General features: G+C 57.6%; 1 protein-coding gene across 1 annotated transcript in view; it reads right to left on the bottom strand.

Moving 5' to 3' along the window:
- Positions 1–312: 312 nt before the first annotated feature.
- The window catches only part of Gtf2ird1 (GTF2I repeat domain containing 1), a 44,162-nt gene continuing 27,520 nt past the window's right edge, over positions 313–16,954 (bottom strand). The window contains exons 19-27 of the mRNA XM_010619072.3: positions 16,861–16,917; positions 16,049–16,132; positions 13,918–14,101; positions 13,356–13,384; positions 3,050–3,127; positions 2,769–2,961; positions 2,074–2,111; positions 1,586–1,719; positions 313–690 (exon numbers count right to left, since the gene is read on the bottom strand). Of these exons, the coding sequence (XP_010617374.2) occupies positions 574–690; positions 1,586–1,719; positions 2,074–2,111; positions 2,769–2,961; positions 3,050–3,127; positions 13,356–13,384; positions 13,918–14,101; positions 16,049–16,132; positions 16,861–16,917 (914 nt within the window). The 3' untranslated portion in view covers positions 313–573. The remainder of the gene's footprint in view (positions 691–1,585; positions 1,720–2,073; positions 2,112–2,768; positions 2,962–3,049; positions 3,128–13,355; positions 13,385–13,917; positions 14,102–16,048; positions 16,133–16,860; positions 16,918–16,954) is intronic.

Below are 16,954 nucleotides of genomic sequence, written 5' to 3'. Positions count from 1 at the left end.
CCTGCACCCTCCACATCTCTGCACCTGCCACCACCTGAGCGGTGACAGACCCAGCTGTGCCCTCCCCACCCGGCTCAGTTACCTGGCTTTAGAACAGAATGCCTCTCCACCTCTTGCTTTTTTCCTTTGCAGTACTGAGGTTTGAACCCAGGGCCTTTGCACTGAGCTAACATGGCCAGCCCTTTTTATTTTGAGACAGGGTCTCACTAAATCTCTAGGCTGGGCTTGAACTTAGCATTCTCCTGCCTCAGCCTCCCGAGTGCTGGGATCACAGGTGTGCACCATGGTTTTTGGCTTTTGTGTGTGTGTGTGTGTGTGTGTGTGTGTGTGTGTGTGTGTTTTGAGGTCATGTCCCCCAACAGCCGCCAGAGCACAGCCTGCTCTCACGTAGGGAAGGGCTTTCCCACCCGCTTCTGTACCTGAGACCAGAATCATGTGACCCTTACAAAGGAAGGAGACACTTTTTTTTTTTTACTTATTTAAAAAGGCCTTGGTGACAGGAATATAGTGTAAAAATCATTGGAAAAACTAAAAGGCATCGATACATATCCGAATATACACTTTGTACATAAATTATACTTCCTTTAGTCTTTCTGTGAGGTCCTGGTTGGGCGCTGAGGTCCAGTAATTGAGGGCTCCCGGCAGCTGCACGTTGAGGCCGGTGTAGTCCACCATGTACATCGGCCACTGCTGGGGAGGGGGACACTGCGGTTAGGGTGCCGGGGACACCGCCCAGGCCCAGAGAGGATGCGCGGCCTCTCCAAGGTCACACAGCTTGCAGTGGCCCAGGAGCCTCCAAGCGGGCCAGGGCTCCCATGTGGGGCAGATGGTGGGGGCTCCGGAGGATTCGGGGTGCACACCCCAGGCTGGGGGAGGCACAGCTGGGTTTCTGGGGCCTCCTGGAAAAGGTGGAAAGGAAACCCAGCCCAGGGGTCAAGAAGTCTTTAAAGCATTTTCTTTTTTATTTTGGTTTTTTTGTTTTGTTTTGTTTTGTTTTTTTTGAGACAGAGTCTCGTTATATAGTTCAGGCTGGCCTTGAACTTACGGTGAGCCTCCTGCCTCAGCCTCCCAAGTGCTGGGATTACAAGTATGCTACAATGCCTGGCCTAAATTAATTTTCATATATGTTCAACTACTCTCAATTGCACTCAGGATTTCAAAGCTGGGGCTCATATCCCTCTTTTTTTTTTTAATTAAATTCAGGGGGTTAAGCTATATCCCCACCTCTTTTTAAATTTGAGACAGTTTCACTAAGTCACTAAGTTACCCAGGTTGGGCTCAAACTTGGGATCCTCCTGCCTCAGCCTCCCACAGTGCTGCAATTACAGGTGTGTGCTACCCCTCCAGGGTTCAAGCTGCTATCTTGAAATCAGAACTCTCCAGAGTGCTTCCCTGGCTAGGAAACTAAGGCAGGAGAGCCCCACCGCAAGGGGGCAGACCAGAGGAGCCCTGAGGCAGAACCCTCAGCTGCTCTCTGAGCATCAACACAGGCACCCACCACCCAGGCACCCTGTGCCTCCCTGACAGGCAGCCCTCCGAGGGAGACAAGGAGAGGGTGGCGAGGGGCAGTTCCAGACAGCTTTACCACGAGGGAAATCTGGTTGGTGGACGCCACGGACTCCGGGTTGGAGGACGAGGAGGAGGAAGACGAGGAGGAGGAAGACACAGAGTTGCCTTCGGAGACCCTCTTTCTCTTGCGCTTGGGAACGCTGTCCCTAGCTGCTGGGAGAAAGGGCTGCTGGGGTGGATGCCCTGCTAGGACAGTCACCCACCTCCCCAGGGAAGACTCAAGACAGAGGCTCGCTACGTAGCCCAGGCCGGCCTGGAACTTATGGCGAGCCTCCTGCCTCAGCCTGTTGAGTGAGGAGATTACAGGTGTGCACCACCATGTCCAGCTCTAAAAATATTGTTTTAGACAGTTGCCACTAGGCTGTCCAGGCTGGGCTTGAACATGCAAGCCTCCTGCCTCAGCCTCTGAAGTAGCTGGAATGACAGGCGTGCAGCATCGCACCTGGCTACTGTTCCTCTTTGTCCCCACGGAGCAGAAGGGTGGCTTCTCCAACCCCAACTCACCTGGCACCTTGGCATCATTGGAGATTTCTGTACAAGGTCTGTAAAAGAACAAAACACAGCAGCAGTGAGGAGTGGTTTTCCTTTCTCTTGTGGGATGAGACGCTCCGCCTGTAGCCAGGCAAGGTGCAATTTGTGTTTTGGGTGGGGTTTTTTGCTTTTTTTTTTTTTTTGAGATAGGGTCTTATTGTGTAGCCCAGGCTGGCCTCAAATTCACAGTGATCCTCCTGCCTCAGACTCCCAAGTGCTGGGATTATAAACAAGCACCACACCTGGCTTGCAAAGTGCAGTTTGACTCCTCCATGTCCCCCAAAAGCCTGTGTTGAAGGCTGGGTCAGCCCACTAGGCCGATTTGGAAAACTTGGGGAGCAGGGCCAGCAGGAAGTGAGGTCATGGGGGGGTGACCTAGCTACTCCAGTGGCTGAGGCAGGAGGATTGCAAGTTACAACATCAAGAAGAGCTGGGGATTTAGCTCAGTGGTTCTGTCACCCGTCTCACAAGCATGAGGTTACGAGTTTGATCCCCGGTACCAAAACAACAACAAAAAAACCAAAATGAAACAAGTTCCAGCAACAAGAAAAAGAGGCTCTGGAATTGTATAAGGCCCCGATCTGGGTTTAATCTCTAGGTCCGCACTGTGGATTTTTGGGGCTGGGCTCCGCTGCTCTTGCAGAGTCCGCGTGCCCCAGCGCACTCACTGGAGCTGGTTTATGATGACTATGCGCATGTGCTCCCGCGCCTTCAAGATCTTCTCCAGCCGGTGGATGTCGTAGGTGTTGGGGTTCCGGAAAGGGATGTCGTCGGGCAGGCCCGTGACCTCCACGGCGTCAGGGCTGTCTCGGATCAGCTTGTAAGGGACCAGCACGGGCCGGTTCAGGCCCAGGGCCTCACCTGGAGGGCACAGCGGGTCAGGGAGGGGGCGCCCCACTCCTGGCGTGCCCAGTGCGCGGACGCATGCGCAGCCCTGCGGTGGACTGACCGTATTTCTCGTTGAAGAGCTCCTTCACCTGCTCCCGGAGGATCACCTTCTCCCCCAGCCTGTTGGCGTCATCCTCATCTGTGGAACACACCGGATTGTACGGAGCCGCCCGGGCATCTCCCGTGGGCAGCCTGCTCCCCTGAACCCGGTTCCTTCCTTCCTTTCTGTAGCGCTGGAGGTTGGACTCGATACTTTACACTGAGCAACATCCCCAGCCAGCCCTTTTTAAATCTTTTTTTTTTTTTTTGGTTTCCTGAGACAGGGTCTCACTATGTAGTTGAGACTGACCTGGAACTATGTAGCCCAGGCTGGTCTCGAACTCACAGTGATCCTCCTGCCTCAGTCTCCCGAGTGCTGGGATTACAGGCGTGCGCCACCATGCCCGGCTTAAACTTTCTATTTTAAGGCAAGAGCTCACTGTTGCCCAGGCATCCAGGCTGGGCCCAGACTTTCCATCCTCCTGCCTCAGCCTCCCAGGGTCCTGGAACTACAGGTACCTACGTTTATTGCTGAGGATCCAGGACAACGCTCGGCTCTGCTGTGCCTCCTTGGCCGGCTTCCCATGGGGTGGGGGAGCCCCAGGTGCTGGGGGGAGGGGCCCTCCCACAGGGCCTGCCCTCCCAGGGTCCCAGACAACACAGTCCTGTGCCCCCATCCTGGGGCACAACGCCCTGCTCTGGGGGTGTGGTGACACACCTCAACTCCAGCCTGAGCAATGTAGCAAGACAAAGACACCATCTCAAGATAGACCCAGAAAAGGGCTGCCATGTAGTATGGTGTGAAGGCCCTGGGATTAATGCCTGCTACTGGGTGGGGGAGACTCCAGCTCTGCCCCTGGGACCCTCTTTCTCCCCAGAGGGCCCGGCCCTTTCCATCTGTCCCACTGCCACGGAACATTCGAGGTGGCTGGCACAGGACACCCACACAGAGAAGGGAGAGACAGCCCAGGCTGCACCCAGGGTTTGTCCAATGCGCTGCCAGCAGCCTTCCCACATCTGGCCAGTCACCTCCTCAGCTGAGGCTGGAGGTTCAGAGAGGTTAAGTAAGTTGGCCAAGGCCACACAGCTGTCAAATGTCAGGAATAGCAAATCTGTCTGACCTCAAAGCCCTGGGTCTCCTGCATTCATAGTTTTTCCATCTTTAGAAGAAAAAAGCGCTGATTTATTTTTCTTCTCTTGGTGCCAGGGAAGGAACCCAAGGCTTCGTGCATGCTGAGCCTGAGCTCTGCCGCAAGCAAGGCCCCCTGGCCTCTAGGACTCTGGAGCTGTGTCCTGTAAGCCCCTCTAGCAGGGCACCATTCTGTCCCTGTCCTCACACACCCTCTTTTTGCTTTTTCTTTTTTGGGGGGGTTGTGGTACTGGGCATTGAACCCAGGCCCTTTCCACCGAGCAATAGCTCCAGGCCTTTTTGTTTATTTTGAGCCAGCATCTCACTAAGTCACCCAGACTGGACTTGAAACTTGTGACCCTCCTACCTAAGCTCCCAGAGTGCTGTGATTACAGGTATGCACCACCTCAGCCTGGCTTCCTCCCCTGCTTTTATTGAGTGCTTAGGGGCTGTGCTGGGGACCAGGCAGTGAGCACTGCTGTGTGCCCTGCCACACATCACGAATGGCACGTGTGTCCTCCCGGGGATACCTTTGCCTGGGCCTGAGGAGGGAGAGAGAGGGAGGTGGGTGGGTTTTGGTCCTGCACCAGCCTCACTTCCTCTGTTGGGCTGCAGGCTGGGGAGCTGCGGGCAGCAGTGCAAGGGAGGCCTCGCTGAGCAACTGGGTACTGGCTCTGATGTTCAGAGCCTTAGTTTCCCTTGTCAGAGCTGGAGACTGGCACTTCCAGGCAGTGGGACAGTGCCACTGGGGGAGGGGGCAGTGGCAGGTGTCACCATGAGGGGTGTGGCTGCACTGTCCGCTGTGACCACAGCCAGTTCCGGAGGGTTGGATGGAGGGACGTGCCTGTGGGCTGAGGCATTTGCTAAGCGAATGCTGGACCCGAGCTAAGGATCGTGTGAGGAGGTTCTTCTGGTTCTGCAGCGGGTCCCTTCCAAGAGGCATGAAGGAGAAAGGCCTGGGGTGTGAGAACCAAGATGGAGGGAGGCGCTCTGAAGATGGAATTGAAGCCACCTGTGGTGACACATGCCTGTCATCCCAATACTTGAAGGCTGAGGCAGGAGGATCGCAAATCAGAGCCTGAGCAACATAGCAAGACCCTGTCTCAAAAAAATAAAATGATGCCAAGTGAAGTCCATCTTGGGACCTCCTTGCTAGACACAGGTTTCTGGGCTGTAAGCAGCAGAGGTGTATGTGCTCTCAGTTCTCATTATACCCTAAGCCTAGGTCTCCCCCGGGCCTGAAGTGTGCCCTGAATTCCTACTGGATGAGCCCACAGGAGCACCCCAAGCCAAGCGCCCGACACCCCCGCTCCAAGTGCCCGCCTGTCTGCCAGCCCAGCCCGAAACGCTGACGTCAAACTTGGCTTTTGCTCTCTCCCAGCCACAGCAGCAGATTCTGCTGGTGTTAGCAGCAAAACACACCTAGCGCCGGTGACTCAGCGCCTGGCTGCCGCCAGCAGGCCCTGCCCGCATCATCACCCTCTCCCACCCAACTGTCTCCTCCAAGACCCGCAGGAATCCTCTGAAAACCCAAACTGGGTCCCACCCACCCTGCCTTCCCATCTTCTCACCTGGCAAGCACTACTGTCCCTCCCAGCTCTGCCTCATCTGCTGCTCAACACCCACAGGTGACCTCAGGGCCTTTCTGCAGCTTCTGTCAGCGTCCTGACGCTTCCCCGCCACTGAGGCTCAACACTGCCCCCTTGAGGCCTCCCCAGAGCCTGCGTTTATCTGATTGAATCCCCCTAAAGAGCAGCACACCAGGGAGGTCCGGGGTGGGCAGCTAAGTGGTCAGCGCTCGCCTGGTGTGTGAGGGCGTGGGTTCCGTCCCAGTGCCACAAAACAAAGCCACTCACATCCCCACCCCTCCCACGGACACACTGTATACCTGGCAGATTGATGATTCTCTGTCCACACCTGCCCCAGCCCATCCCGAATGTCCTCATCCCTAGCTCTGTCACCAGACCCCTCACGAGGTGCTGTGCCTGTGGTCGCCCCTGCCGTCCCAGGTGGCTCCAGACCTGAAGGCCGGTGTGAAGCCCCCAGCCGGCACCTTGATAACCTTGAGGTTCCCCCTCTCCCCTGCTGAGCCCCACAGGCCAGGAAAGGGACGGGGTCACCCCAGCCGGCCCCAAAAGGAAGGAGGCACAGCGCCAACTCCTGGCCTGGCAGCCCGGCCCAGCAGATGCCAGTGCTGCTCAGGAGCAGAGACCATCACCGCAGCCCAGCTGACAAAGACAGCGAGGGTAAGGAGGGGAGAACAGGCGCGCACGCTAGGTGGGGCAGCTTTAGAAGATGAGGGAAGGATGGATTTATTCTGAGCTCTGGAGACACAGCCAAAGGGTGGAGAAAGGGGTGGGGAGGCTGAGGCAGGAAGGCACAGTCCAGAGGAGACACTTTGTGACTGGGGACAAACAAATGACCCTCAGGCTTGGGCAGTGGAAGGGAGAAGGGCAGGAGGGGCAGTGCAGGGCGTCGCCTGGAGGAAAAGGAGGCTGGAGATAGTAAGTTAAGTTACCCAAACCACCTGGTTCAGAAATAGCAGGAAGAGTTCTGAGGGGCAAAGGGGACCCATCCCTGCACCTGTCTCTGTTCAGCCCCCACCCCTGCCGCCGGCAACCCCACTGGGACCCAGGCCCTGCCCTGGCCCCTTCCCCAGAAAGCCCACCCCACGCAGAACCTGGGAGGGATGGGAGGCCGCGCTGTCCCCACCTGGGGCCCTGCGGGGTGCCGGACGATGTGTGTGTGGGGGTTGGGACGGGACGGCTCAGGAGGCGGATGCAGGGTCCCAGGGGCGCCCTGGCCCCTGCTGCAGGGACACTGGAGCCAGAGCCAGTCGAGGCTGCAAAGCTTCTGAGCAGGGCAGAAGATGCAGCGCCGCAGCTCCTCCCACCTCTGAGTGGGGAAACTGAGGTCCAGGTCAGCAAACCTGACTGGCTGGTCACCCAGAAGCCGCAGCTGTGCTGTCACCGGCCCGTGTCCCTCCTGCTGCTTGGGGCCGCCAGCCTCAGACACTGATGTCGCAAAAGCCCCAGCGTCACCGGCTCCCTAGCAAGCCCTGTGGGCAGTGGGCTTCCTGGGAGTGGCTGCTCAGCTTTGGCGTAAATGCCTCCTGCGACAGGGAGCTCACTGCCTTCCAAGACTAATCTTTAACTTTCGCTATTCAAGAACAGTTCTAGAATGTTGTTTCCCTGACCACTCTAGTGTCGTTAACAAGAGCTTTGGTTTCTCTTCCCCCACTGACACCCCCAGCCTTGATGGCCACTTCCTTCCCTGTGCTCCAGCGCTGGCCCTTCTGTCCCCCAGAGTCCCATGTAGGTTGGCTCTGGCCAGGGCCCTCTGCTGGCCCCTCCTTGCACCCCCATTCCCCTCTGATCCTGAGATCACACATGGGGGACAGGCTCTACCCCACCCCAGCTTCCCTTCTCAGAGGGCAGAAGTGTGGTCACCATGGTAACCACAAAATAATGCGGATCACACCATACCATTTGATGGACTTAAAAAAAACCCTCCAAAATAAAACCCAGCTCGCTAGTTTTGCAGGGATGGCCAGGTCGAATCCTGGAAGCACCCTGGGTTGGCCGCCCCCATCTATGGCTGCCAGGCACCAGGACCCCGGTGCAACTTCAGGCTCAGGCTGCTGTGCGTTGCTGCCTCTTGGAGCCTAGGAAAGAACAGCCCAGGTGTCCCTCCAGGCCCTGTGAGGGGCACAGCACCAGGGCCAGGCAGGCACCAGAGACCTCACATCAGGTCACCCTTGATCCCGACTGGGGATGCCACCTCCCAGATGTGGGTGACCCTGGGCCCCTGATGCAGGTGGCTGTGTCCTGGAGAGCCAGTTCTCTGGGCACAAGGGCTGCAGAGAGAGACCTGCTCCTGTCCTGTGTTCTGGGTTTCAACCGCACAGACTCAGGCCTGACCTCCTGCCTCTCTGGCCAGGTCCTAAGCCTCCGGGTGACTAATGCTGTCAGCCCTTCTGTGGTTCTCTCTGTTGTGGTACCAGAAATTGAACCCAGGGCCTTTGTCCTGAGCTACCTCCTAGCCCTTTATTTTGAGGCAGGGTCTGGCTAAGTTGCTCTAGGCTGGGCTCCAGCCTGCAATCTTCCTGCCTCAGCCTCCTGGAGTGCTGGGACTTCAGGTGCACACCACTGGGCCTGGCTTCACGCATCATCTCTGAAGGTCCTTTGTCTTGGCAGCTCCCCCTCTTTGTCCTTCATCCTCATGGGGACCTTTGATCCATGGTCTGGTGACCCTGCGGGACAGGGCACCTGCAGGCCGCCCCTCCCCTGCTCCACCCACTCCGTCCTCTACTGGGTGAGCCGTCCCCAGCCTCCATGGGTCCCCTCCCTTGGCCCAGCCCCGTTGAGGCCACCTCCGTGCTGCCTGGTGCCTGTCCCGTCTTAGGGTTGTGGACTAAGCCAGCGGCAGCAGGCGGCCCTCAGATCCTCCCCACTTCACATGTGGGGCTTCGGCCTCTCCTCACAGGTGTTGCCTTTGCGTGGCCCACAGTGCCCTGTTCGTGCCCACTATGACCCAATTTCTAAGGCGACTTTTTTTTTTGTACCGGGGATTGAACTCAGGTCCTTGTGCTTTCGAGGCAGGCGGCAGAACTACTGAGCTAAATCCCCGGCCCCACGACCCAGTTTCTAAATAAAATCCATTCCATACAGGATGGTGCTGAGTCTCCGAGGACGCTCCCTCATTTGCATAGCGAGCAGCGCATCTGACCACCATTCACACCCGTTCCCATCCCACAGCACAGGGCTCTTTCTTCAGCCTTGCCCCTGACCTCTCTTTCGCTCACACCCCACACCCTTTGCACTAGCTTTTTGTTTGTTTTGTAGTCCAGGCCGGCCTCCCACTCATGGCGACCCTCCTGCCTCGGCCTCCCAGGGGGCCGCCCGGCTGCACCAGCAATCTCATTGGTTGTACTTTCAAAATTCGTCCAGGGCCTTAGCGCTGCCTGAGCCCTGGCTTCGCCGCAGGGTTTTTGTCACTAACAGGACATTCTGCTTCCTGATTATCCATCTCCTCCACGGGAATGTGAGCACCACAAGGGCAGAGACCTTGGTCTGTTTTAGGGCATCTCACTTGGCACACGGTACAGTTCCGGTGTACGAATAAACGGGACGAGCCGAGTTTAAAGAATTCCAGATGGGATCAACAATGTTGCACCGGTAGCCAGGAGGGGGCGCCAAAGAGACATCCAGGGCGGATGAAAGGGTGGGGGGAGGGAGGCGGGGACCAGGGTGTGGCCGCAACCACAGCGGGGTGGACCCTGAGGCCTGGGCTAGGGGACAGCCAGACCCTGGTTCCAAGTGAAACCCGAGAGGCCTCAGTTAAAATCCCAGCCAAGCTATGCTGCGGTGAGCAGGCGCCTTCACTCCTCTGGGCCTTGGCTTCCTCCTGGGAGACTGGTTATTGGGGATGACCCGCTTTGTAAGAGGTAAATTGAGGCACACAGAGGGGGACGCTTTCCAAAGTCCACAGGGCACTGCAGCCCCGGGAGGGAAAATTAGAAAGCATTTTAATGGCGTAACACCTATGTGTTCTGAGGTTGTGTGTTCTGTAAATTAACAGAAACAACAAGAGTGAGAAATAAAATTAGCAAGTTTAGGGAAAAATCTAGAAGAAATGTATCGTCATAAAAATGAACGGCCATCTGGGCTGTTAGATTTCTATATTTTCCAAATTTCTCCCATGGGCTGAATATTTGCATTTCCTCTTAACTTTTTAATCTTATTTATTTTTCTTTGTTTTGAGACAGGGTCTGGGTGTGTATCATCTGGATGATATATATACATCAGGCCCGCCATGGACTCGTGGTGACCTGCCTGACTCAGCCTCCCAGGAGCTAGGCTTATAGGCATACGCCACCCACACCCAGCATTCTTTTGGGTTGTGTGAGCTACCACAACATTCTCCAGCTGGCACTGCTCCTGCTACCCAGGCAGGTGCCAAGTGTCCCTCATATAACTCGGTCAGACTTCTGTGGTACTAGGACCCCAAGTTGGGGACTTAGTGCTCTGACCTGTGCCTCGGGCAACACCAGCCCCTGAGCATACTGGGAGAAGGGCTTCTGGGGTCCTATCCCCTTTTCTCTCTCTTTTCTTATTTTGTGTTACTAGGAATTAAACCTAGGGTCTTCACCTTGAGCTACATTCCCAACCCTTTAAAAAACTTTTTTGTGGGCCAGGGATTTGGTTCAGTGGCTCCCCCACCTGCCTCGCAGGCACAAGTGTCCAAGTTCGATACCTGGTACCAAAAAACAACAAAAAAAGCTTTTTTGGGGGGACCTTGGTCTCGCTAAATTGCAAACTACCCAGGCTAGGCTCAAACATATGATCCTCCTGCCTCAGCCTCCCAGAGTGCTGGGGTTACAGGTGTGCGCCACCATGGCCATTCTTAGCAGTCGTAGGGAGGCATGCCCCGTCCCAACCTCACCTACCAACCCCTTCCCTGAAGTCCCCTCCTGCCCTGCAGGCGCTGACCCGTGGCTGCTGTCTCTGCCTCTGTGCTCAGGCTGTGGCAGTCCCAGGCCTGGGGGCTCACCAGAGGGAACTGTGTACCCGAGTGGACGGTGCTGGTCCACAGTATCTCAGGGGGCTGTTTGCACACAGCCACCAGCACCCCCTGCCCTGCCCTCCTGGCAGTTTACCCCCAAGCCCGGGGAGATGGGTCCTGGACAGACTCCAGCTCCTGCTGTGATGAAACAGCGGCATCGGGAGCAGTCTAGCTCCATTTAGTTTTTTTGTTTTGTTTTTTTTGGTACTGGGGATTGAACTCGGGTCCCAAGGCAGGCCACCTAACCACTGAGCTAAATCTCCAGCCCTTCTAGCTCCATTTGGGAAAAATAGTTTACCATTCTGGTTTTTGTGTGTGGCCAGGGATGGAACCCAGGACCCTTCAGGGGCTCCAAGCTCCAGCCCCAGTCCCTCAACTTATACTTCTGAGTCTGCATACTAAGGTCCATTCCTTATTTTTAGTAAAAGACAAGGTGGTGAGTGCCTGTCACCCCAGCACTCTGAGAGGCTGAGGCAGGAGGATCACTAGGTTGAGCCCAGCCCAGACAACTTGGCAAGACCATGTCTCAAAATAAAAAAAGGCTGAGGATGTAGCTGGTTTAGTCCCAGCACTGTTAAAAAAAAAAGGAAAAAGAAGTCTCAGGATGTCTCCCTGAGCCTGCAGAGTAAGGCCTGGCTCTGGGTCATGGCCATTTCCTTCCTGCTGGCTCCAACCAAGCCCTGAATGTGTGGACTGGCTGCTCGGTCCCTGAACAGCACCGGTGCTCCCCTGAGGCTCCATCTGGATCAAAGCCTCAAGCAACCTGCTCCCCACCAAGGCCCAGCTCTGCTGTCTCTCCCAAGAAGCCTCCCCAAACTTGGGAGACCAAGGGCCTCACCCACCTCACAGCTGCCCTGACATTTCTCTGTGGAGGCTCCAGGCTGCACGGAGCACTGCCTGCACCCAACCATGTGACAAGCGGCAGGAACCGGCCCATCTCTGCTTCCGGAGGAAGTCTGACCCAGTCTGACCGGGTGGGCAGACCTGGCGGAGCCTTCCCAGGGGAGCAGCAATCGCCCAGGACCCCCAATGTGCATCTGCCCTGAGGCTGGCGAGCTGTCCCCAGCGTTTCTCCCAGTGAGGATCCTTGTCCTGGGGTTTCTCTGCCCCAGCCCTGGCGCCTCCCCTCGGGCATGCAGGGAGGCCCTGGGACCACTTCTGCAGTGGGGCCAGCCCAGAGAGTCCCCCCAGGTCCTTGGGCCTCACGTTTCTCTCCCCATTCAAGTGGGAATACACAGTTGGGGACGGCATCCTGCTCCCATCCTGCATGCTGGGCTGGGGGAGCCACCGAGACCCCTGGGGAGGGCGCAGGGGCTCCAAGGGCTGGCGGGGCCCCTCACTGAGCACCTCCCCACCCCTCTCTCAGCCCGGTCCCCAGCCCAGGCACTGTTTCTACAAGGTCACCTGAGCCCTGCAGCCCCTGCCCCACGCTGACCACAGCGCCCTGTGGCGCTGAGTCTCAGTTTCCCCCATGGTCAGGCCTACCACAGAGGGCAGAGGACAGGGGAGACCACCCTGCTCATGGGAGCATGGCTTGGCCCTCCTGTGCCCCCCAAAATGCACGTGAAAGGTACCCAGAGGAGGGCTCAGAGGGGCAGGTGCCCAGGGCTCCCCTGGCCAGGTGTCCTTGGGGGCTGCAATAGCTCTCTCTCTGCTTCTCTACCTACCACCTTCCTTTTTGTAAGGTACTGAAGCTCAAACCCAGGGCCTTCACACAGACCCACACTTCTGGCCCTTTTTATTTTTTATTTTTGAGACGGAGTCTTGCTAAGTCGCTAAACTGCCCAGGTAGTATTCAAACCTGGGATCCTCCTGCCTCAGCCTCCGGAAGTGCTGGGACTGCAGATGTGCACTGAGCCTGGCTCTTTTCTGTGTGCGCCCAAAGAGCTCTGGAAACGCCCCTGGGACTTTCAGCCTCAGACACCCCTGCTGCCCGGGCTCACCAAGTGCTGCTCTCCCAGGCCTTCCTGGGGGCCCTGTGTCAACAACAGCTGCCCTGTGTCCTCCCTTTCCCGACATCCACGGAGCCAGGCCCACGAGCCGAGGGCCCCGACCACTGTCGCCAGGACTGATGCGTGACTGATGTGTGAGGGGTGCTCGGAGGACGGCCGTGGCCAGGCCCCGCTCCCAGCAAGGGCAAGGGTCAGGCGAAGCCTGGGGTGGTGCGGGGACACGGCAAGGCCACAGGGCTCCGACTACCCAGGTGCGGGCTCGGGGGCCTGGTCGTGTGCAGGCCCAGGAGGGACGTGGAGCCTCGGGGGTCAGGAGAGGTGGTTACCAGCCAAGGCCGGGCGGCCCCGCATCCCAACACTGGGCTCCAGAGCCCCACGCGGTCACCCTCCTGCCATGGTCTGGAGCCCACAGCCACCGGCCACATCCTTCCACCAAGATGACCAGGCCCTGGCATCAGGAGGGGTGGCGATGGGACCTGCCTGTGCCACGTCCCCACCAGCTCCTACCCCAGGATGATCTGGGCAGACCCAGCCTTCCTACTGACCCGGGCGGGAGCTGGAGGCCTTAGCCTGTCCACTCTTGGTCCTGGACCCTGAGGCCCAGAGGCCGGCTCCAGCCTCTGGCTCTCCCCACCCCGCACCACGGCCCCTGCACCCTTGGCCCCACGGCCAGCGCCTCTCACCAGGCTTCGGGATGAGTCCTTGGAATGGCCTGGAAGAGAAACAGAGGGAGTTGGGGGGAGCCTGGGGACAGGGCAGTGACCCAGGGACAAGCAGAATTGGCCTGGTCTTGCCTGGGGCCCCTAGAAACAAGCAGGCGCCACCCCAGCCCACTGCAGCAGCCTCTGCCCTTCAAGCTGCGTGTAGTGGCATATGCCACTCTGGGAGGCTGAGGCAGGAGGCTCCCAAGTTCAGGCCCAACCTGAACAACTTAGCAAGACCCTGTCTCAAAATAAAACATTTCAAAAAGGGATGGGGATACAGCTCAGTGTGAAGGCCCTGGGTTCAATTCCTAAGCTCCGAGACACAAAACAAAGCCTGCACTTCAGCCAGATGCTTGGGGTGCAGCACAGGGTGCCGCTGGGCAGGCAGAAGGTGCTCACGAAGGCAGAGGGATGGCCAATCTGGGAGGCTCCCTACACCCCGGCCAGCCTGTGGGTCCTCTCCAAGCTCCCAGGGCTACCTGAGAGGCCCCAGACCTGTCAGTTCCAGCCCCATCCTGTTTGCCTTCCCTCTCCCGAGTACCTGGTGACCGTGAACTTGATCTTGTCGGCCACGGCAAGGATCCGCTCCAGGTTCTGGGAGCCGAAAGTGCATGGCTTCCGGAAGGGGATTCCTGGGGGCAGCCCCTCGATGATCACTGAGCCGGGGTTGCTCTTGATCCGCTTGTAGGGCACCTGGACGGGGTACTTGATACCCAAGGCTTCCCCTGGAGGTGAGAGGGACAGTGCTGTCCGTCAGGACCAAGAGGGGTGCAGGCAGGGTTGCCCACGGTGGGCTGAGCTGGGGAGCGCGGTGCAAGGGTTCTGAGTGCAGCATGGGAGCCTGAGCCTGCTGGTGCTGAGCTGCCCGCTGGCCCTGCAGCAGCCCCTCACTCTGGGCTGGCCTGGCCTGAGCCACAGGTGCCACAGGGAGCAAGAAAGTCGAGGGCCCTCGGTGCTCCCGAATAGGCTTTACCTCCATTCTGCAGCCCACACTTCGTGGAGGGCTGTGGTCCCTCTCCCATGTGGCCTGGTGCCGCCCTGAAAGTCCCGAGTACAGTAGGCGCTGCCCAGGCTAACTCAGCCGCCGAGGCCCAGCCGTGACCCACACCCCTCAGATGCCCCCTGGGGGCTGCAAAGAGCAGCGGCCCAGGGCCCAGGCCACCCTTTTCCACACCCAGGCAGCAGGAAGCCCTCAAGTCCCAGGCCCAGGAGTCACAGTGGGACCTTTTGGTGCACTAAGTTGATTTTCACCTCACGGATTCTGGGTGCTGTAGCACTGACCCCATTTCCCTTTCTACTCTGGCTCCTGGGAAACTTAAGAGCCTGATCTGTGCCCCAAGTGTAGCAGGCACAGAATTTCGGAGTCAGAAATTGAGATTGAATTCACATACCGTAAAATTCCCTATCTGAAAGTACACAATCCAGTGGCTTTCAATACACTCATAAGGTCACAGAACTACTACTACTACATCTTATTCCACAGAACTTCATCTCTCCAAAGGGGAGCCCTGCACTCCTCAGCCATCCTGCCTGCCGAACCCCACTAACCTTCCTGCAGCCACTAACGTCCTTTCTGCCCTACAGAGGGGCCTGTTTTTATTCGTCACTATCTTGCAGTACTGAGGGTTGAACCCAGGGGCCGCTCTGCCCCTGATACACACCATTGGCCCTTTTTATTTCATTTTCAGACAAAGTCTCACTAAATTGCCGGGTCTAGGCTTGACCTTGCGATCCTCCTGCCTCAGCCTCCACTGTCCTAGCTCTCCCATAATCTTGGGCCCATTGGAACCATCAGCTCTGCAGCCCCCCACCCTTGTGGTGTCAGTCCACCCCTGGGGCTGGGCACTCTCCTGACACAGCGACACAGCAAGTAACCCAGGTGAAAATCAGTGGGGACTGGGTAAGGAGCAGACACAAGACTCAACGGGGATCACAGAGAAACACGAAGGCTGCAGGAATTCTAGGAAAAGTCCTGGCTCCTTCAAAGGTCCTGGGAGAGTCAGCTCTCCCTCCTAGAGCGTGCAGATGAGACACCCGGTGCTGCTGCAGCCATTCTGCCACGCACTGGGACTCCAGCCTCAGGCAACGCTGACACCGTGGAACAGACAGAAGGAGCATTCCTGAGATGCCAGATCAAGATGATCCTGGAAGCCACCTTGCTTCTGGACTTCTCTTACTGTTGAGTCATGGCCAACTGCACTGTCCACAGACAGCGGATCCATATTACTCCCATCGTGTATGTCCCTTATGTATAATACTGGACCTACGCCACGGAGGACCTGCACCTGGGGCCCTCCCCTTGAATTTGGGCAGGGCTTTGAATGTGATCTTGTTTGTTTTTGCAGGGTTTCACAGTGCAGGGCCTTGCACATGCTAGACAATCTATCTCTGGGCCATCCAGGCCCTTGGCTCTTCTTAGGTCTGACCTCAGGGCCTTTGCACGTCCCAGTCCAACTGGACTGCCCTTCCTCCCTCCCTTCACAATCTACCCCTAAACTCCTTACCGCCTTTCCCTGCCCCCGCTCTAAGGCCAGCTCCCCAGCTATTCCCTCAAGCAGCCTGCACATTTCCTGTGTAGCTGGAGGAACGGCTCCTTCCCTTGTTAGGCTAGGTGCGGCTGTGGACGTCTCAGTGCCCAGCACACAGGAAGTGCTGCCAGTGGCCCTGCTCACCGTATTTCTTATTGAACAGGTCCTGGACCTGCTCCCGCAGAGTGTTGGCTATGTCGATCCTCGAGAGTCTGGCATCGTAATTTTCTGCAAAGTGAAAACAATCACGCTGGAGGCTGCAGCTGAAAGGGCTTCTGGGCCTTTCAAGGAGAGCGGCTGGCTGGCTAATTACGGGGAGCTCCTGTTCTGGCAATTACGGCCCTCGAGTGGCCCTCAGAGCCCTCCAGATGCATGCTGTTGCCCCAACACCAGTGAGCTAAAAATTAACTGCTGACATTTGAAAGCGACCCAACCAGTAAATAAGCAAAGAGCAGGAGAGCAGGCTGCCAGGCAGGCGGGGCCAGGAGGAGAGGGGTCTTTGTTAAGTCATGGGGGGAGGGCTGGGGACCTGGCTCTGTGGGCCAGCACCCCCATTCCATTCCCAGCACCACCAAAAAGCAAACAAACAAAAAAAATGGTCTGGGCGTGGTGGCACAGGCCTGTCATCCCAGTACTCTGGGAGGCTGAGGCAGGAGGATCCCAAGTTCCAGCTCAGCCTGGGCGACTCAGGTACTTAAGATGCTGTCTCAAAGTTAAAAATAAAAAAGGCCAGGGAGGTTGCTCATTGTGAAGGTCCTGAGCACTACACACACACACAAAGAAAAATGAGGGGAAAGTGTGGGCTCTTGGGCTCCTCCTGAGCTGCTCAGACCTGGGAGGGGACAGCCTGGCAGGGTGCAGTGGCTACCGGTCCCCAGGTCCTGCTGTGGTGGGCACCCTCCCCCACCCACTTGGGCTCACAGGGTGGGCAGCGACCTCCCTGAGCCCGGCCTTACCTGGGAAGCCCTGTCTCCTCAGGCTCTCGTCCACAAGGGGGTCCCCGGAATCCCTCTCTGGGGCGGGCGGGGAGAGAAGCCAGGGTGAAGAGGT

Source organism: Fukomys damarensis, unplaced genomic scaffold, assembly GCF_012274545.1.
Source record: "Fukomys damarensis isolate Sample0158 unplaced genomic scaffold, DMR_v1.0_HiC HiC_scaffold_17, whole genome shotgun sequence".
Lineage (NCBI taxonomy): Eukaryota > Metazoa > Chordata > Mammalia > Rodentia > Bathyergidae > Fukomys > Fukomys damarensis.
Note: the sequence above shows the minus strand (reverse complement) of the source record. Positions and strands in the feature narration are given on the sequence as shown.